The 21,461-nt window shown below is 41.3% G+C and overlaps 2 protein-coding genes across 2 annotated transcripts; one reads left to right on the top strand and one right to left on the bottom strand.

The window, feature by feature from the left end:
* Positions 1-6,983: 6,983 nt before the first annotated feature.
* LOC308312286 (serine--tRNA ligase, mitochondrial-like) lies at positions 6,984-8,441 on the top strand (the record flags this gene model as incomplete). Its single annotated transcript, XM_080794654.1, has 5 exons — positions 6,984-7,043; positions 7,167-7,221; positions 7,568-7,631; positions 8,108-8,213; positions 8,334-8,441. 5 exons carry the CDS (start codon positions 6,984-6,986, stop codon positions 8,439-8,441), a joined length of 393 nt encoding a protein of 130 aa, XP_080650780.1.
* A 365-nt stretch (positions 8,442-8,806) lies between these two features.
* Positions 8,807-18,234, bottom strand: LOC308312287 (uncharacterized protein). The gene is made up of 7 exons (XM_080794655.1): positions 18,211-18,234; positions 17,386-17,501; positions 17,128-17,186; positions 16,188-16,272; positions 15,952-16,022; positions 15,169-15,343; positions 8,807-9,096 (listed from the first exon to the last, which is right to left on the bottom strand). The coding sequence occupies exons 6-7, from the start codon at positions 15,328-15,330 to the stop codon at positions 8,809-8,811; spliced, it is 450 nt and encodes a 149-aa protein (XP_080650781.1). The 5' UTR covers positions 15,331-15,343; positions 15,952-16,022; positions 16,188-16,272; positions 17,128-17,186; positions 17,386-17,501; positions 18,211-18,234; the 3' UTR covers positions 8,807-8,808.
* Positions 18,235-21,461: the final 3,227 nt, after the last annotated feature.

Here is a 21,461-nt window from a genome sequence, read left to right as displayed (position 1 = left end):
CCAGACCCAAACTAAAGAACTGTATTGATGTTGGCCAATGGTACCATTACGAGAGATAACAGGCCATGTTGATCAAAATAACATTTTTTCTAAGTTTTCTAATTGTGTAGACTTAAATTAACTTAAGCAGCTGTTTAACAATTATTCAACTCTTGCACCCTTGGCATAGACTTTTCTGTGATGTTAGGTCAAGAGGTTTTGTTTCCGTATTGTATGATTATTTATTAGAATCTAGTTATGGGACCTTGCTTGTCGATACTGTATGGAGGAATGACATACCAAATCTAGATCCAGATTGGAGCTGGGATACAGTGTGGTCTAATGTTGTCCTGTCTTCTAGGAATCCTGATCATCAACAAATTCATCTAAATTTTGTTCATAGGACATACTTAACCCCCCGTAGATTGTGTGCTATGCAGATTTTAAATAATCACAACTGCACTTTCTGCACGTCAAACGCCATAGGTACATTCTTTCATATGGTGTGGGAGTGTCCGAGTGTCCTCACATTTTGGAATTTGGTTGCTACTAACCTTTCGACTATTCTACAAGTTAACATCACACCCTCCCCATCTCTATTCTTATTAAATGATGTATCCCAGTTGCCATTAAATAACACCCGTATTCGTGTCTTCTTTGCTGGCGTAACGGCCGCAAAGAAGATGGTTGCTTCGCACTGGAAACCGCCTCATACATTGTCATTTCGCCAATGGGCTTTGACCTTTCTAGACATCATTTATCTACAGCAAGATTGCATGGTGCAAAAGAGGAAAACATTGAGATTTGGTCTGGTATTGCAGATTTGGTTAAGGGCATGGTTTAATCATTATTATTATTATTATCATTATTTATTAATTTTTTGTCTCCATTGCACAGTAGTAGGAGTAATGACATTTTGTGGCATCTTTGGTCTCGGGGGGGAGGGGTGGGTGGGATTGTTTGTTTTTGTGTTCCTTGCTTTTGCTGTTATGTGTTGTTTTATATGTGTTTTGTTTTCTTTAAGTCATTCATGTTGTTAACGTATATTATTGTGATTTTTGTCTTAAAATAAAAAACATTTGATAACAAAAAAACAATTATTCAACTCTTCAGTGTAAAATTGCCATGCATCTCTCAACCATTCTGTCAAACTTCACAGTCGTAATCGCGCGTTAAAAAAAATAGTGCCGTTAAAAGGATTGTGAGTTAACTAGTTAATAGTGCGTTAACTTTGACAGCCCTAATGTTTTTAAATAATAATTAAAATCTGCAAAGTAACTAGTAACTAAAGTTTGTAGTGGAGTAAAAAGTACAATATTTTTCCTCTTGAGATGTAGTGAAGTAGAAGTAAAAGTACAGAAAATTTGAATTACTCCAATAAAGTCAAAATTGTACTCAAGTGCAGTACTTGAGTAAATGTACATAGTTACTTTACACCACTGGTCTGAACAGAAAAAGGTGCAGGATGGAATACTGGAGAAAATGGAGAGCGGGTGCCATGGGGATGATGGGGTAGGGAGGTGGGGTGCAGGTGGTAAAAGGGTGCGGAGAGTTTAGTGAAGGGGTAGGAGGAGGGTTCCAGGGTCGGGTGGGGGGTGGGGGGTGCCGCATGAAGAAGGAATCACTGAAATAGACATGAATGATGAGGAGGCGGGGCCACTCAGAGAGGCAAAGAAAAGGTGTGTGTTTGTGTGTGTGTGGGTGCGACCGTGCGTGTGTGTGTGTGTGCGTGCGTGCGTGCTTGTGAGAGAGAGAGAGAGAGAGAGAGAGAGAGAGAGAGAGAGAGCATTGTGTTATCTGTGGGGTAAAGCAGATGTGTTTTATCTGCCAGAAAACAGGAGGCTTCTCCTACAAAAGCCTCTTTTCACAGGTGAAGCCCTCATCATACTTACAACACTCCTGCTGCATGGAGTGCATGCCAGGCTGGCTTTCCTATACACTGGAACTGAAACTGAGATTCACCTCTCTCTCTCTCTCTCTCTCTCTCTCTCTCTCTCTCTCTCTCTGGGTATATAACCAGACAGTCGCATCAAGAAAACGCCTATAGTCCAGGCATCTCTTCTGGGTTCTAAACATCGGGTTTGATGGAAATGACGCTCGCGCGCGCAGCCTCATTTCGCTTTGAAAGCATTTCCGTTTTTTTGCCCACGCTACAAGTTGAAGCCACACACTAGCCCACACTGGGCCTGCAGCAGTCAGCACACAGAAGTCAAGGCAGAGGGTCAAGCCCAACACGAGGATAAAGGAAACATTCAGTCCAAATGTCCATTTTGTCCAGTTCCATCTGACGAGGTTAAACCTTATATAGGCTATACTAAAGCCTACTAAATTGGTCGATATAAGTAAAATAATATAGCTCTTCCATAGGAGTATCTTTTTGTATTTTTCCAAGAAGAATACAGCCAGTAGCATAATTTGAAATAACTCAAACGACTCATCTAACTGTAACTATAGGGCCGTCACCTTGCCACCCCGCCCCTCCCTGGTGCGAAAGTGGGTAGTAAAAATGGGGACACAGAAGAGACGCCTGGACTAGGCGTTTTCTTGACGCCTCTTGAGTCTTGACACGAAAGTCTGCTTTGCACCCTCTCTCTCTGGCCCCTTTTCCACCGGTTAGGTTCCCAATGGGAACCGGTTCAGACCTTTTTGGTTTTTAGTCCATGAGCCAGAGCTCCAAAATGTAAACGTTAATTATGAATTGAGTAGGCAAAACCATACCTATATTAGATTGTTATCACCATGAAACTTCCCCAATTGAGTTATACTTACACGAAGACAATGATTTATTGTATTACAAATTTTACATTTTTAAATATGCAAATGAGGCATTATGTATAGGAAAATATGCAAAATAATCGAAAATATGAAAAAAGCTACTACTGTGGAAGGATTATAATGTATTAAATTTACTTGTATTGATCCTATAAACAATTTAATATAGGGTATAGTTTGCCCACCAATTTTGGAGCTCTGGCTCAAAAAGAACTGAACCGGTTCCCATTGGGAACCAACTCAGTAGAAAAGGGGTCTCTGTGTGTGTCCGCGCGCGTGCACACACACACACACACACACACACACACACACACACGCACACACACACACACACACACACACACACACACACACACACACACACACACACACACACACACACACGTTACAACCCCCTGGTGGGCATTTCAGTGAATGTGACAATGTGACTCCCCTGAATGTCATCAGTGGTTGTTGTCAGTGTACACAGGTTTGTTTCCGCAGTCGGCCAGGGCGTCAGCCTGAAAGCTTCCTTTAGCGGACATGACACAGACCTGGAGATTTGTCATTTCAGAGCGCGGGTCAAGCGGTCTCTCTGGCTATCGATTGTCTTGTCCTCCTCCATTACACCCTGTGTTATGTATTGCCCAGAGCCTTAGAAATAGACAGAGTTATGCAAACTCCGTTCATTTCATGGGGCCGGCATAATGGCGGCCTCTAGCGCTATTGGGGACCGGCTGGGGAATGCTGGGACGCTAATTAGGGACAGTTTCTGAACCGGATGTTGACAGAATGCATTGGATCTTAATGGAGTCCAGCGGACAAGGCATGAACAAACATCGATATTAATGACTATGCCCTTCTAAAAAATAATCGATGCTGACAGATGAAAGAAGACATGTCACAGGTTATTTTCGGATACTATGTTTTATGATTTGCAAACGATATAATTATATTGACGTCTCGAAAGAGCACAATAAGAATTTCTGAGCGGACAGTATCGCGAGAATTCATTGACAAGCTGTTAAGAACTGAGATTCTCGCGATAACAGCCTATATGCATGTCTTTTAATACAAATAGCCTGTTATTATAAACAGATTTCATTTGAATCACCTTATCAATGTGTTTTAGTGTAATTTCGCTAAGATATGTAACCTATTGATGTTTCATATAAGTGAATGCTTTGTATTTGTATGTATTTTTTATTGTGTGTGTGTGTGTGTGTGTGTGTGTGTGTGTGTGTGTGTGTGTGTGTGTGTGTGTGTGTGTGTGTGTGTGTGTTACACTCCTAACACCAGCATCCCTGTAGAGCATGAGGACCAGACAGGATTGGATTGCCGTGTCACAGTATTTATTCAGGCTTGTACAGAATAGATGATATTAGAACATATGGTGTAAAAATACAATGGGACAGAATTACGGTTAAAAAATAAATAAACTTAACTAAATAATACAGCTATATAATGTATCTTTAAAATAAATATAAATATAATAAATAATATTTTGTTAATTGTAACGTACAGCCATTTCAGGGATATATACATTTGTGTACATGTGTTGTTATGCTACATGCTTTTATTTGCCATGTAGTAGGGCCTTCTACAGGCTGACGAGGGAATGTAACTTTATTTTCTGTGTCTTTGATCATTAGAGGTCATCATGACCTCAGGTCAATCAAGAGTAACCTTATTTCTGCCTTTGATGTCATGGACTCAGGTCAGGTCAATCAAGAGTGCATTAGCTGCACCTTTAGTGTTAATCAAGGGATTGTAAACCACTCCTCTGTTTAGAGAGGGAAAAGGGATTGCTCTTCTCTTCTCTTCATTCTACACTCACACTGACTGTGTTTGGACCTCACAGAGGCTTTGTTTGTGAGTACTTTGGAATGTTGGTGTTTTGTGTATGTTTAACTTTCTAAAGACACATTTCATGCAAGTTTATTTCATCATGCTTAAGAGACAATTAATGCAAGTTTATTTCATTGTGCTTTTGTTAGAGTAAAACATTTGCAGTTTATTGTTGCCAGATAAATTAATCTGTGTATTTGCATTGCTGTATTAGTACATTTCATGCATTTCATGTTTGTCAGATAAATTTTTGATATGCATCTTTTTTCTGTATTTACAGTTTCACACTTTTATTCTTTATTAAACGGACATTTATGAAGAAGACGAGTGTTTGTGCTATCTGGTGATGCGTACACATACACGTGCTCAGGTTCCAGAATATGTGTACAGGATGAATGTTAGGCCACAGTGATATTTTATAAGATGACCAAAGAAAAACAAATCAGGATTCCATTAAAGTTGAAATGATTGGAGACAGAATGTAAACAGCTTAAGAGAATACGTCAATCAATATTCAAAACAAACTTGAAATTAATCTATCCCTCAACTTTGCCAACTCACTGCTCTCCTACAGCTTGGTTTTGCTGACCTGAATTTGGCAGAATTTGCTGGCTCAGGGAATACAACACGCAGATGTCTGCTAGAGGGCTATGATACCAAAAACACTCACCAGGACAATTCCATTCTCAAGGTAGGTGCTGTTTGAGCTGTGGTGTAGTTCCAGTAAAGCGTGCCAGTGTACAGGTTTCGTATCCTAAAAAACTGTTGATTAACACTGTAAGCATTCCCCATCAAAACTAACCAGTTGTCAAAAAGGTGCAAGATGGCTGACAGTAACCATTGTAGAACACACCATTGTTTGCTGACCTTAGCAAACCAAGTATTTAAACATTTACTGGGAAATGTGTGTAACCCAGATTTTCTTAAGAATTCTTCTCAAGAATAGTAATTAATGAAACCTGACCCAGCTTTTCATCCCTGCTAGCGGTCGGTCTGTCAAATATCTCTCAAAAGCTTGAATATGCAAGTCTGTAGTACTGTAAGTATATTCTATTCCCCTGGAGCCATAGCCAAGGCCTCCCAGAGCCGTAGTCACAGCAGGAGGACGGTTTATACAATAGTCACAGCAAGACCGCAGGTTAAATGTTATGTTGTGTAAAATCAAACACACTTTATGTTGTATAGAATTCTCATGCAAAAAAATATATTAATATATATTTTTTGTATTTTCTGTCTTTTGTATTAGGTGATCATCAGTACACAGCTCATGTCAGGAGACCCATGGTTTAAAACGTAAGTGTTTTGCAATATTTCATTACTTTTAAAGGTGGCTAAATATGGTTTGCATAATAGGTTTCCATCATGCATGGCAGAAAAAACAGCCTGAAAATAGCCAATCTACAAGCTCTCAATGTGTCATGTTTTCTGTGTGTCCATGAGCTAATCTCGCAAGCTGCTGGACTGTTCAGCTAAGATTGGGAACATCTTTAAGGTCACAATACCTGGTTCAAAAGTAATTTACTTTCCTATGAGTTCGCCCTTGTGACTGTAAACAAGTGATATGCCATCCCTATAGTGACGGTTGGGTACACCCAGAGCCGTATAATAGCTCCCGTAATGAACTGTACAAACAAACAAACAGCTACAGGGAGCCGGAGCATCGCCAAGGAGATCACACACACAGACGCCTGAGACGGCCGGGACATGTGCTGAGGATGGAGCACCATCGCACCACAAAGGTGGCCTTAACCCATTTAGGCCCGACGTTGAAATTTAAAAAATGTCTTTTCTGAAAAAAACATGTTTCTATGTCAGTTGTTCTCAAACATATTCATGTCAAGGAACCCCAAATATATATGACATTGGCCGCTGACCCCCATCTGAAAATTTGTAGTTCCAGGGACCCTCTCAGTAGCAAAGATTCGAGTTAAAAACTCGCTCTGAAAGAACATATATTCAAAGATTTCAGGCACATTTTCACGATTTTCAAAAATAGCAGACATACAAGCTCATAGCGCGCCGAGCTTGTAGATCTGCTATTTTTCAATAGCTAAATTATAACAATGTTTAAAACACCAAAAGGGGTTCCCGCCCCAAAATGGGTTAAAGGGGGCATGACAATATAATTATTGTACTGTACATCAAGTTCATGTCGTGATAGCCTGGCCCAGCCCGTGTGGTTTCTGGTGTAGAGGGGTGCGTGTGCCAGTGAGGCAGATTTATGCAAAGTGTTCCAAAGAGCAAACTCAAACACTCTAGCAAAGACTCACTTTTAAAAGGCTTTAATTTAACGACAGGCCATTAAAAACAATAAAACGCCAAGATAAAATTATTCTTGACTTTCAAAAGAAATGTAAGATCAAGGCTTATTAACAATTTATAGAAATCAATCAATCAATTAATCAATGTCTAGTGAGCACTACAGACAAGCTCTCAGACTGCCCAACACCACACACCCTGATGTGGTGAGCATTCACGCACGCACAGGCGAACAACATGGCCGTGTGCCAAATTATAAATTAGGCTGTAGTCGTTGAAAACGGTGTGGTCGTTCCAAGGTTATTAAATCTCCCAATTTCCTATTCCAGCCAATCGGAGAGGAGAGCCAAGCCAGAGTGCTGGAGCTGGTTGGGGAGAAACCAGGTGATGTGAACCTGTGCTTCGTCTGTCGGGTGGAAACCTCATATGTCCAAAACTTTACTTTACGTTACTCTTCAGGATTAAAAAATAGCAAAAGTAGCAGATCACCCAAGCGTCTTGCATTTCAAGCTTGGAGATCTGACTTTGTGTGGTGCTGTAGTATAATCAAGTAGGACGTTAATTTATGACACAAAAGGTTAGAGTAGACCATGGAGACGGCAACGGCTTATTTATGTGAAATGCACATACTTGGACTTGTCATCTTGTAACATCTCATGCTTCATTCTCGTCAACGGAAACCCATTCAGGGCTTCATGTTGACCTCCATTTTCTCTCCATTTTTCTACAGTCTTTGAGTTCAAACCCAGAGGCCATGTAGAGCTAGGGGAGAAACTGGGGATTTTAAGGCAAAGGTGAGACTTTTCCATTTAAACATTCTCCACAATATCTGCTGTCCATTGTCTTGTAAAGTTTTAATGATTTTGTGTAGCTATTGTGTTATTTCGTAGTGTTATTAATTACACATATTATGTACCGGTAATCTTCACATAAATCAGATATTTTATTTGGAATGAGGTTTGTGTTTAACTTTGTAGATGACATACAGTCAGATCACTCTCTCTGGTATTTGCCCTGTCTAATATTGTAGCTAATTTTCATTTCCTCTCTAGCGTGTAAAACAGTGTCCCCTAATACTTGTGTATTAAAACTATTAAACAAATCCCAGGATGTAGGAAAGAAATTACCAAATACATTTTTGACGGCAACTCCTGTCATGACCTTAATGGAACATTTTCTGTGCATTTTTCTACTGTCCAGAATAACTTTTATACTGATTGTGCTGCATGGTGTGTATAAACCATTAATTATGGATTGTTTTATCTTCCAGGAATCTGGCCCATATCTCTGGCCACCGGTCGTATTATCTGAGGGGAGTGGGAGCCAGATTGCAGACCGCTCTGCAGAACTTTGCCTTGGACATGTTACAACGGCGGGTAAGTCTTGTGTGTGGCAAAGACAACTATGAAGTCTAGATATGAACGTGTGTAGTCATTTTCCTCTACTTGACTGACTGCACAACATCAGGCCTCTTGTTTGTCTTGCCACATCTACAGGGCTTCATCCCCATGGTGGTGCCAGACATTTTGAAAGGAGCCGTTTTCGTGAGTACCAGAACCTTGCTCTCGGCCTGGGTTGCCGGCGTGGTGGACCGGGCACCCTAAGCTGCTATGCTGCGTGCCACTTCCTATCTCTCCGCATTTCATGTCACTCTACTGTCCTATCAATAAAAGCATGAAATCCCAAAAACTAATCTTTAAAAAAAACTCTCTCTCCCCATGCCTTCGGCCTAGTGGAGACAAAAATAACTTTTCTCTCCCATTTGACCTTGACCTCAAATTAGTTGGGTTGACATACCTGGATATCGTTGTAGGACGCACAACAAGCTAGAAACGCGTCACTTCTTCACGCTGCATTTTCAAGCTTTACTTGCAGCTCTGCTATTTCTTATGCTTTTGGATGACGCTGTAGTATGGTCAAGTATTAGGCCAAGTAGGGTATTAAATTACGAGGAAAAAAACCGCCCACAAGTTAGATTAGCATGTGGAGAGAAGAGGTTTCTGCCCGACAGCAATGATATACACAGCCCCTCCTCCTTTTCCTTTCCTCTTTCTCTCGGTCGTCCCCTTCCAGGAGGGCTGTGGTATGCAGCCCAATGCTCATCGCAAAGGTTGACCCCTCGTCTCGGGTAGCAACAGCAAACAGATGATGCACAGCAGCGTGCAGCAGGTGAAGATCACGTGATGCAGGAAGTAGTTTGGTGTATTTGAGTCGGAGCTCAGTCAGGTCTGTCACTCTTCTGAGACAGGAGGGTGAGGTCTGTAAGAAAGAAAGTAATGCTAATGACTATACTGTATATTTTAAAAGAAAATGAAGTCCGCACAGCAGCTCTGCTCCACAGTGTTTTGTTTATTTAAATAACAAAGTGACAAAAAGTCACTTTATCAGTTTAAATGAACAAAACACTGTGGAGCAGAGCTGCTGTGCCGACTTCCTTTTCTTTTTAACGGTATCTGCCTTTGTCTAGCACCAGCGAGGGACTGGGTGTGCGCAACCCTCTTGTTTTTTAAACGTTTTTTATACTGTATATATTACCATGGCAATGCATAATAATAATAATGACTACAACTGCACTCTGTCGAGTGCCAACTTGCGAGTTGCACTCAAGTAGTACTAGTGCACAAGCAGAGCGTGCAAGTAATCCCGACTGCTACGAACTTACTATCAGCCCCTAAAATATTGAAATTAAATACTAAAACAACAAATAAACCTTTAAAGAAATCCGACATTAATATAAAATACAATTATTTTGTTTAAAACAGTTTTAAGTTATAGAATATGACCACCATGACATCATACATACATACCACTTTTGGTCCAACCGACCACAATACTTGTGCGCTCTGCTTGTGCAAGTAATAATAATGCATTTTCATGTGGGGGTAAAAAATGTCATCCAATCGGGAGAGTAAAAACTAGTAGTAGTAGTAACTCATATTACTAATAGTAATTTACTACCAATACTACTACAAATAGTATTGACTAATAACTTCATGTAACTTTACGGCTATTTCTGAAAGATGTAACTAATAATGTATGTTCTTAACCTTTGCAGCCATGTCCTGGAAACATTGACTGTTGGTGACACGTTGGTGTTGACTGGCAAGCCTGGACCTAGTTCACAACAAAGCAAAAAAAAGATAAGTATTTTTGTTCCGATTCAAAGCAAAGAATCGCACCGTGTGAAGTGAGTGGTGCAACTCTGTGTGTGAATCACACCGTGTGAAGTGAGTGGTGCAACTCTGTGTGTCATTTCTCTACCGAAACGGTAGAGAAATGACAGTTACCATGTTATGTGGGGGTCCCTCTACTGTACTGTCACTGTACTGTACTGGCACACCCGAAAGCATCATATATACAGTTAATATGTGCATGTGTGTTTGTGTGTGCGTTAGGTTGCGCACAGGTGGTGAAAAACAACCATGTTTTCGTGCTCATACCCAGACACCCGGCCACCCAGTTACCAACACGCATAGTTTCAAGTGTAGCCCATCATGTGTCTCAGCAGATAAGGTCTGGCTGGTTAACTCCAGGGCACTAGAGTGCAGTTTAGATGAGTGGTGTGGTTGAGACATGCTGCTGGTGGGGTGTGTAAAATTAAATGCAAGGAACTGAAATGAGGCTGACTGGCATACCTGAGTGAACTACAGGGATGCCTACTGCTTCCATAGCCAGGAGCAAAGTGTTGGACAGCCTGGGTGCTCTTGGTGTGGAAGCTAGGCTCCTAGTGGCCTTTTTGTTCTGACTTTTGCTGCCACGGTGTCCATCCGATTTGGGCTTTCTCTCAAAATTCAGTTTTTTGGCCTCAATCCTCATGCGGAGTTGGATGAAGCGACGAGTAAATTTTTGGTGCACTCCATGGCATGGTGGAAGGTTGCTGGTCAAAGCCAGTGACTCCCTTTCCAATACTGCCAGTGCAGTACAAGACGTGCGTCTGAAGAGTTGCTCCAATTTTAGCATCAACTCAAACACCTCTGGGGAAGGACGGCAAAGGGCACCTGGTTTATATTCTTTAAGGGCCAGTAATGCAGAGGAGGACATGCTGTCCTCCTCTGCATTACTGGCACACTCTCTGTCAGTTATTGCTATTTCACAGCTGTTACAGATTTTGTTGTTCTTTATAACACTGTGTGCAATGTAGCCTGCCAGGGTGTAAAGAATGTTCTTCTCGGTGGTTGAGAATTCAGGTGTGGTTGCAGGAGGTCCGTCTTCCATCTCCTCTCTTCGCTCCTCCACTCTGTCTGTAATCTTTTGTATTGGCTCCAGTGTGTCCAGGAAGTCAACTGCAAATTCATTGTCATCATCCTGGTAGCTCCCACTTTTCACAGGTGCCAGAAACTGTGAAACTGATATTAATCTCAGTGCCTGCTGAAATTCCACTGGAGTTGGTGTAGGATTTTTGGATCGTACACAGCCGAATACATTTTCCAGACAGTCCTGGGTAAATTTTGCCGTTAGGACAAACTTGTGTCCTCGTGTTAGCATCTCCTCCTGTATTGCCAGAATAGAGCGAGTCGCCATTACCACCCCTGTTTGTATGGGCTTCCAGCCACCAGTCTTCCCAACCTTAATATTGCAGAACAGATCAATTATGTCGTTGAGGAAGACCTTGGCTTTCTCATACTCCTCCAACTTTAGTCTGCTCAATGCCATAGTGGGATGGCGGGAGGACATCAGATCGAACCAGTGATTGACCTTCTCTAGGAACCATGCTGTTGCTAGATGGGATTGGGGTCGTCCTTCTTTCTGCACCATATATTTCAGTCCAGCACTACTTGAGTGGCTGAAAACATTCATGGCGGGGCCAACTTTCATTTTCTCAAAATGATTAGGCTCAATGGATTTCCTGGACAAGTTTGGAGCTATTTTCAGTGCCATCCCTTCCTGGAAATTAATGAGATCCTTAATGGGCTCTAGTGACACTACATTAGATGTTAAATTCTCTTTTTCCACAACATAATCTGGAATTGTGATTGTGTGTTGGACAAGGGCATTCCTCAGGTTTTTTACCAGATGGGGGACATCAGGCATGAAATACAGCTGCCTCTCTGGGGTCACAGGATGTGGGACAGATGTATTGCTGTAGTCTACCCCAAAAGCTCTCCACATGGCTTGATTAGGGCTACCCATGTCAGTGGTGACGTCAATGACATGAAGCCCAATGGCTTCGGCTCTTTCGATAATATCCAGTATAATTGGTTTGTACACTTTGCCTTGTGTTGAATTGCCACTGTAGTGGTAAGCTACAATCTGTTTCCAGCGTGTTGTAGCGCCAGCCAACATAAAAACGCAGGCGTGTGTTGCTGGTCCAGTGTGATCTGGCAAAGTGACATCCCCATACAGCCGTCCTGAGCCCATGTGTAATTCAACACTTGGAGTGATGGCCATCTCGTCAAGCGTTAAAACACACTCCCTTTCCATCTCACCCATCCCTGCTGCCTTAAGTTTTAGAAAGGTAAAGACCTCCTCTAAAATCCCTGGCTCAAATTTAACCCTTTGCATTCTCGCCTGTAGCGTTCTTATTGCAGGCAGAGGGATTTGCAGATCTCTGAGGGTGTTATAGCCTGTTGGTCCTGCAGAAAACCTGATTTTTAGTGCCTTTTTGATGGTGCTATTACTCCATTTCATCCCCCTTGTATTTATTCGGCCTAATGCCTTCATCTGGTCTTCAGAAAATATTTTGGCTAATTTTCTATCTGTGTTTTTGTTTTTTCTGAGCAAAGCTGCCTTTTGCTTCCTTGATCTTTTTAATGATGCCCGTGCCTTATCAGCAGCCCCCTGTGCTCTGTGAGTAGCCCTCTGTTGCTTTTTTAATTCTTTTCTCAAATCCTCCACTGTGGCGATTTGCTTCTGTAACTCTATTTTTAGAGTGGTGATTTCTCTTTGCTCATCAGGTTCTGCTCTGTCCTCGCTTGGAATTCCTGCTTCTGCTCTGTCGCTTGGAATTTCTATCTCCACTCTGTGATCGCTCACAGGTTCTTCTCTTTCAGCTGTCTGTCTGTCCTCTGTTTGAATTTCTCTCTCCACTCTGTGCTCCCTCACAGGTTCTTTTCTTTCAGCTGTCTGTCTGTCCTCTGTTGGAATTTCACTCTCTACTCTGTGCTCGCTTGGCATTTCTTCTTCTCTGTCCTTGCTAGGAATTCTCTCTCTTTCCTGTCTGTTCTGACTTTTCCTTCTAAGACTCTCAGCCCTTTCACATTCAATCCCTGAAATGGATACAATGGCACACAGTTAGGACACAAGACTTATGTCAGTATGAAATATTATTACTACAAATAGATGTTCCCATACAGGTGCTTCACAAAACATTAGAATATTGTGGAAAAGTTAATTTAATTTTTTCTATAAAAATAAATCATATATTCTAGATTAATTGCACATAAAGTGAAATATTAAAAACCTTTTCTTTCAAGTTAAGCATCTCAATAAAGTGACATTTCAATCACATCATATTGTGAAGGTCTGATACCAATAATAACCACTGGAGGACATTTATTTATTAAATTAAAGTGTGTGTGTGTGTGTGTGTGTGTGTGTGTGTGTGTGTGTGTGTGTGTGTGTGTGTGTGTGTGAGAGAGAAAGAATATGAAATCTTTTTATAGTTTCACAAGATAGTATTACTCAAAATGTTAATGTAACACATCTGTTTACAGTTACACCTTTATTTAATTCCTATTTATATTCAATATTTATTTGTACATATTTACATTGTTTTATCTTGATTGTCTCGTTTCACTTTTGCTTTGGCAATGTAAACGTATGTTTTCTCATGCCAGGTAATAAAGATAATTTGATTTGAATTGAATTGAGAGAAAACCTTTAGCTGAGAGAGATGCAGCAGGAGCCAGGGACGCCATATAAAATTGTGTTGCAGATTCAACTTTTTAATAGATTTCATAGATAGCTTGCCCACACCCCAGTCTGCCCACCGTTCCCTAGTGCCCACTCTGTTTGTGCCCTCCCTAGTGCCTTCATAGATTTGTTTGTATTTTTAGACACCCACTTAGTCGCAGCATGAGGCATTGTTTGGGAACTTGTAGACCTGCTATTTTAGATGCTAGGGTTTTAACACATTTTCTTTGTTTTGCAGTACGATCGATGGGACTGAAACCCTGGCTACCTGCCTCTCCAAGACCCATGTACTGCTGAGAGGAAGAAGTTTGTGTTGGATTTTACAAAGGCTCTGGCCCCCAAGCTGGCCCCTGGCTATCTGGCTGGTAGGCAGGCTGACTGCCTGGCTGGCTGGCTGACTGACTGACTGAGGGCTGGCTGGCTAATGGACTGACTGGCTGACTGGCTAACGGACTGGCTGACTGACTGACTGGCTGGCTGTTTGGCTGGCTGGCTGACGGACTGGCTGGCTGGCTAATGGACTGACTGGCTAACGGACTGGCTGGCTGACTGGCGGAAAGCCACTGGCTGGCTGGCTGGCTTGTATGTTCATGTTGAACCCATTGTAATTTAATTTCACATTTGTTATTTTAATTGTACTAAAGAATGTTCATTAGTTAATGAGTTAATTATTATTGAATAAAAATGGATGAAGTCGAAGATTTGACTAATGGATCTTAATTACTTTGTTGTGGTACTTTAAGGTTTATTTAGCATAAGGTTTATTTAGCATATTTAGAGTTATTTTTGCTCTAAACACATTGATTATAGTCCTGGATAACTGTCTAAAACCTTAAAATAAAAATAAAACACAGATTTTCCTCCGGAGTCACCGCAGAAAAAAAACCTGCAGATTCCGTTTGGCCTTACTTAATACCTCCATGCCATGCCCCATTGATGAAATAATTTGTTTAAAATTATCCCAGACCGCATATCGAGGGCATAAATTAACATACTTTTCAGATGGTCGACATTTCTGTATTATAAATGTTTTTTGATTTTCATGAGCTGTATGCCACAATCATCAAGATTAAAACAAAAAGTTTTAAATATTTCAACTTTATGCACATTGAATCTAGAATATATGAAAGTTTCACTTTTTGAATTATATTATGGAAGAAAATTAACTTTTCCACATCACATTTTTTGAGAAGCACCTGTATACCTACCTACAGTATATTACCTTTTGTGTAACTGTGCTCCCTAACAATTAAGTTCTGTTCAGGTGCTGTTCGAAGTGCAGGTGGCTTCCGTCGTTTAATTGCTGCACGATGTGCAAATATACTCGGTACTGCATCGTCCCTTAGCCTTTTCTTGCCCTTTTTATTTACAAACTGATCTGCCTCAAAGTGTGCCTGTAGAGTAACGGTTGTTTCTTTTTAGATACACAAAGCTACACAAACACTACACATCAACATTATTACAGTGTCTTTACATTACCTCACATAGCTTTCTCTTGTTGACATTCTCTGGCATGGTCATACCCATCCGGCTCACACTGACCAACCACCTCTTCCTCCTTTCAGGTTCAACTGGGAAGCCGTAAAGTTTCGCCCCTTTCTCAGACCGGCTTTTGCAGCCGACTGCCTCACAGCCAACCATATTGCAGCAGCAACTGTCCACAAGGAAAGAAAGAGCAGAGCCCAATCATTGACTGTATTAGAATGTAAAGGCTCAATTATATGGTCAATCAATATGTTCATTGCTTCTTTATGTCCACATTTAGAAGAGAAACTGTAAAATAAATAATGTTATACTAAAATGATGCTATAAGGCTTATACTAGTATAACCCATTTAGGCCTGACCTACCTAAAAATGTTTAAAATAATCTTCTAAATCCAGATTTTTCAAAAATAGCAGACCTACAAGCTTGTAGCACGCCACCCGGTGGCGCGCTATATACTTGTAGATCTGCTATTTTTCTATAGCTAAATTATAACATGTTTAAAACACCAAAAGGGGTTCCCGCCCAAAATGGGTTAATTCTCGATTCTCTTGTAAACCAATTAGTCCTACATCAGGGATGATCAAATCTAAGATCTAAATAACCCAATCCCCCCCCAAACCTCCTTAGGATCTATGTGTTGGAAATTGTGGAAGATGTTATGTAGTACATCATGGTCACTGAACATGTTCAAGTCTAAAAAGGTGTCAATATTCTTTCCTTCAAGACAAAAATGGTTTTATAGAATAGGTTGGGAATCCTTCTCGTGGATGCTCACTTTAACACGTAGGCTGCAGAGATGTGCAACAGGTACAGGCAGATGTACTGCAGCTGTCGAGGAATCTCCTCCTGGAAAACAAAGTCTGTGTTTATAGGCATTGTCTTGCTTTGCAATATCTGAATGCTCCTTTTTTTCCTCTCTCACTTACAATCTGAAACTCACACATACAGTATAGTATATGAACAGCTAAACCAGTAAACAGCCCAAAAAAAACATTCCCATGGCCTACTGACCTTGCGTACTTTCTGGAAGTAGAGCTCTGGCAAGGCATGGAGCCAGTAAGCCAGCTGAGTGAGGTAGAAGAACTTCACCTGAAATCTACAGGAGAGGGTGGGAGCACTTTAGAATAACATCCAATAGCAATATGGTAGGGGTCAGGGTTTTATTTGTTAAATAAACAAAGTAAAAGAACTACAACATGCAGTGCAGAGTCACCATTTATTTGGAGGAATAACATTGATTGATTGATCGAAGTATTTATTAACAGTTTGCAGAATGGTAATTTGCCGAATTACAACAGGGTCCACCATTTTCAATTCAGCAGAACATTTAGAGACGTACAAATATACACTTCTATAAAAGAACAGTAAGGAGGTAAAAAGGGAAAGGAAACATATACAGTAAGGGTAAGAGGACGGGGGGATTCCGATTTTACGGGCTCAAGTTTCCCCCCCGTAAAATCTGATCTGTAAGTGCAGACGGCTGCACTTACAGATTGCAGCCGTCTGTAAGTGCCCTTTGAGAGCGGTTTTGACGGAGTCAAGGGATTTGCATGTCTTAATGGCTATTGGTAGGGCATTCCACATTTTGGTGGCATAGCAGCGAAAATAATTTAGTCCCTCGTTTGTGCCGAATCTGGGTTGAACATGTTTTTGTCCCTCTGGTGTTGTGGGTGTGAACTCTGTTGACATTAAGGAAGTATTTAGACAGCTACATGGGTATCTTGGTGGTGTAGCGTGCTTGTTGGTCACTGAACACATTAAGTTCCAAAGTAATTTGTAATGATTACATTCAATCATCAAATAACAAATTATTACCCATTAGACACATGACACACATGACATTTTTATTCGATTACTTCATGGTGGTATGAAAGACTATTAAATAATGTTTTATACTTGATACAGAATTTACCATCTAAAAATACCAATCTAATGTTGATATTATAGTTACCTGAGGTGTACATGCGGGTAGTTCTCCCAAAGACTGCTACGATGAAGAATGTACCCTTCCTGTGGGGACAAACCATTATGAGACTTAGTTAAAGAAAAATCTTTCCACTCTTTATTATCTTTCTCCCTCTAACTAGTGTACACACAAATGCAGGCATCCCAACTGAAATAAGCCAATTAGCTATTCTATATAGTGTTGTACTTTTTCTCTGGAGGATCAAAATACCAAAAACAAAGCAGCTCAAACAAGTCATCTTACTGTTATGAGTATGTACAGGGTCCAAATGCTCGACACCAGGTGGAACACGCACAGCTGACCCGACTCATTGAACTTTGTGTTCTTGCTTTTGGACAGGTGGAGACGCCTGTCACCTTCTGCAAACCAAGACAATACAATACAAGGCAATGAATGGGTCACGTGATCTGAACAGGAGCCAGTGTCAGTGTAGAGTAACTGAAATCCCTTGACACAATAGACAATACACACTATTTATAGTCACTACCTGCATACACACTTCTGAGCAAAGGGTTTGTGTTTAGAGTTCATTATCCCATTATGTTAACTTATGTTGTAAATAAATCATGCTTAATTGAATGTATAATCTATGAGACCCGTGGAGGTTCTTTACAACAAACAGCATGGCAGAATGCAGTAAGTCAGGTCTTAACTTGAACTTATGACACATGGAAATAATATCTATAAGTGTTGTAGTAATAGTAGTAAACATAACACAATGACTGAGGGCCTTGGAGAAGTTGGCAATATAATATCAATGATTATATATAATATATAGTGACATTTGTCTTCCTGGTTTTCAATCACTCAAGCCCTGTTTTATCATTGTATCATTCAACTAGACTTGACATTCTGTATTAAAATTGGTGTTATGATTAAAATAAGAACGTTCGACATTATCGACTCGGCTACATTGACTGAATGAGTGAAAGGCAACAGCCCGGCTTTTAATGGTCTTAAATCCCTTTATTTTAGAGCGTTTTGTAGTTATAGTACAACATAAACATTACAGAGACTTTAGTTGTCACTGTACAATACTTTAAAACAGTTGTCATTTTGCATACATACCTAAAATTGCCGATATCCGCGGCGCTCTCGTTCAAAACAATGTACTTCAGCTCCAGGCTCTGTCCCTAATCGAGCTCCCAGTAAGAGCGCAGCTGTGCGCACGAGCGCTTCCGGGATCACGTGGCCGGGCTGTTCTGTGCCCCCTCACTAACAGAACTCTTCTATTATACGGCTCTGGTATTGCCGCCTCTGTCAGAGGCGCGCGACAGCCCCAAACACATAAACTTGAGCGACTTCGATCCGCCATAAAGTGCCACAGCAGCCCGCCGTGTGCGTGATGTGTGCAGAGATGAGCTCCTATCCAAGGATACGGCCATGCCGCCGTCCCTCCAACCCCCTCCCCCTAACCCGCCGTCCCCGATCCGTTTTGGAGAGTTACGACCCAAAGTCACAAAGTCATTGGCAGAGTCGCAATCTACGGCTCCCCTGACACCCTGCAGCCGTCACCCAGGAAACACAAGGTCAGTCGTTTCCTCCACATGAGTGGGCTGCATGCCGGAGAAATAGAAAGCGTGGAGTGAGTGTGTGTGTGTGTGTGTGTGTGTGTGTGTGTGTGTGTGACGTGTGTGTACGTCCATATTTCAGATTCTAGCTGTGTGTGTGTGTGTGTGTGTGTGTGTGTGTGTGTGTGTGTGTGTGTGTGTGTGTGTGTGTGTGTGTGTGTGTGTGTGTGTGTGTGTGTGTGTGTGTGTGTGTGCGTGCGTGCGCGCGCGCGCAGGGGAGCCATTTCGAATTCCTAACCCTATGACTACAGAATAGATCATGCAGGAAATGTAATAATGTTTATTAAACAATAAAATATATACAGTAGGCTACACCACAGTATGTCTGAGGGCCCTTGGAATTTTACAAACTTTTTGTTCCTATTCACTGTGACCCCTTTTCCACCAGTTGGTTCCCAATGGGAACCGGTTCAGTTCTTTTTGGTTTTTAGTCCATGAGCCAGAGCTCCAAAATGGGTGGGCAAACTATACCCTATATTAAATTGTTTATAGGATCAATACAAGTAAATTAATACATGATAACCCTTCCACAGTAGTACCTTTTTCATATTTTTGATTATTTTGCATATTTTCCTACATAATGCCTCATTTGCATATTTAAAAATGTAAAATGTGTAATATAATAAATCATTGCCTTCATGTAAGTACTCAATTGGGGAAGTTTCATGGTGATAACAATCTAATATAGGTATGGTTTTGCCTACTCAATTCATATTAACGTTCCAATTTTGGAGCTCTGGCTCATGGACTAAAAACCAAAAAGAACTGAACCGGTTCACATTGGGAACCAACTGGTGGAAAAGGGGCCTCTGTGTCTGTGTGGGAGCACACATGTGTACATGTGTGTATCATTCATGGCTGCCAACAAAAGTATTGTTTGCTGAAACCTATCCACACTTTTCCTGGGCTGTGTGTGCTCCAGTTCCTGTTGATTTCATTGGATATCATTGGTCATCTGACCAGTTTCATTGGCCTTCATTGGATCAAATCGACAGGAACTGGAGCACACACAGCCCAGGAAAAGTGTGGATAGTCTAAAATTATGTGTAGTGGCAAAAAATACAAGCAATCGAAATTATATTGTCAAAATAGGCTACATACCTATATTTTTCTCTCGTCACCAAAACATATGTTTTGCTCTCATAACAGTAGTAGACAGAGACATTTGAAAAAAGTCTCCACAAATATAAATACCATTTCACATGTATATGTATTTTGAAATATGAGTCAGAGATATGCTTTTCTGTATTGCCCAGGGCAGTGTCTACAAGCCTTGCAGATCGGACAGGAGCCTATCTCCTGTTTCTGTAGCGTATAGGTCAACTTCTCCCAGCCATGATGTAGCCTACGTAAGTCGCAGTTTATGATGAAAACCTGAAAAACCTGTCTGTCAGTCAGTCCGTTACACCTCGTGCCTCGCTCCAAATATGTCGAATAAAGAATTCATTCCATATGTTGATCTGACCTCATCTGACCTCATCAAACCCTGTACACTCAAGACACTGCCCCAGCTGCCACCCTTAGATCTCCATATATGACCTGTTCTAAAATTCCATATGTTGATCTGACCTCATCAAATCCTGTACACTCAAGACACGCTCCATATATGGCCAGTACAGAATTAATTCCATATTATGTTGATCTGACCCCGCATGCCAAAGTGCCAGCACTCGCCCAGCAGTCTGCCGTCACCCAGGTGGATGCGTGCACGTGACTTCACCCCAGGTCGCTTCTCGTCGTCTTACTGGTTTAATAGTCTTAATAGTTTGGTATGACCCAGCCCGGGGAATCAAACACAGACCTCCCAATCTCAGGGCAACCAAACACTCTACCCACAACGCCACTGAGCTGGCCTGGTCGCTATGCCTATAATACAATATGAAAAATACACACTTTTGGGTCATAAACCATTACAGTAGATGAGTAACACTGCACTAGAGGAATGCTAGTGAGCCTGGGATACCAGTGATTCCTACATCCTACTGCAGAGTCCTCTGAAAGGAGGATCTCTGAGAGGGTCTACTCTGTGTCACAGAGCAAGTGCATGCGAATGGAGAGATGGATAAAGAAACAGAGAGAGGGACAGAAAGAGATAGTTTGATAGAAAGAAAGAAAGAATACTTCAGTTCACACAATCAATAATTCAGCCAAGTGTAACAGTCTGGCGGTGGACTCCCATTCCAACCCCAGTGTTGTTTCTAAGTGTCCGGCTGTTCCAACAGCCCCAACCGCTGACCAGACAGCCCAGACCTGTTACATAATACATGAGCAGTAGACCACAAAGCTGTGCTGAATCAGCGTCCGAACCACCACTGGTGATGGACAATAGCAAAGAAATTACTTTGTCAGTTGTACTTTTCAATAGGCTACTTAAGTATCTTTAAAAGCAAGTACTCATTTAGTAACCCATTTGTTCCACCCAGTGTCAATTGTCTAGTGGGGTCGTATCGTATCTGATACTTCCGTGACCGCGGAGAGCAAAGGTCAGTTTCTCAGTGGATTTATCATCTATAACAAATTGAGCCCCAAAACATACCTCGCAAAAATGCGGGGAAAATTCATGAGAGCCCCAAATCCATATGGCCACCACCATCAACAACCTGTTAATAAGGCAAAATGACCTAAAATTCATTCTGCTTTAAGTAGCATGTCAAACTAGGGGGGTTTATGATTCTGAATCCATTCCAAGCATTAGTTTTGCACAAAAAACACTCATGAATTTCCCCCGCATTTTTGCAAGGTACAACT

Source organism: Protomyctophum bolini, assembly GCF_963924005.1.
Source record: "Protomyctophum bolini genome assembly, contig: SCAFFOLD_716, whole genome shotgun sequence".
Taxonomy (NCBI): domain Eukaryota; kingdom Metazoa; phylum Chordata; class Actinopteri; order Myctophiformes; family Myctophidae; genus Protomyctophum; species Protomyctophum bolini.
Note: the sequence above shows the minus strand (reverse complement) of the source record. Positions and strands in the feature narration are given on the sequence as shown.

Bases quoted from the DNA above. Each gene is read 5' to 3' on its own strand.
- LOC308312287 (XM_080794655.1), bottom strand. From the start codon at position 15,330: ATGGTTGGCTGTGAGGCAGTCGGCTGCAAAAGCCGGTCTGAGAAAGGG. The intron at 9,097-15,168 runs GTAATGTAAAGA...TCTTTCTTACAG, and splicing joins ACAAGAGAAAGCTATGTGAG to ACCTCACCCTCCTGTCTCAG.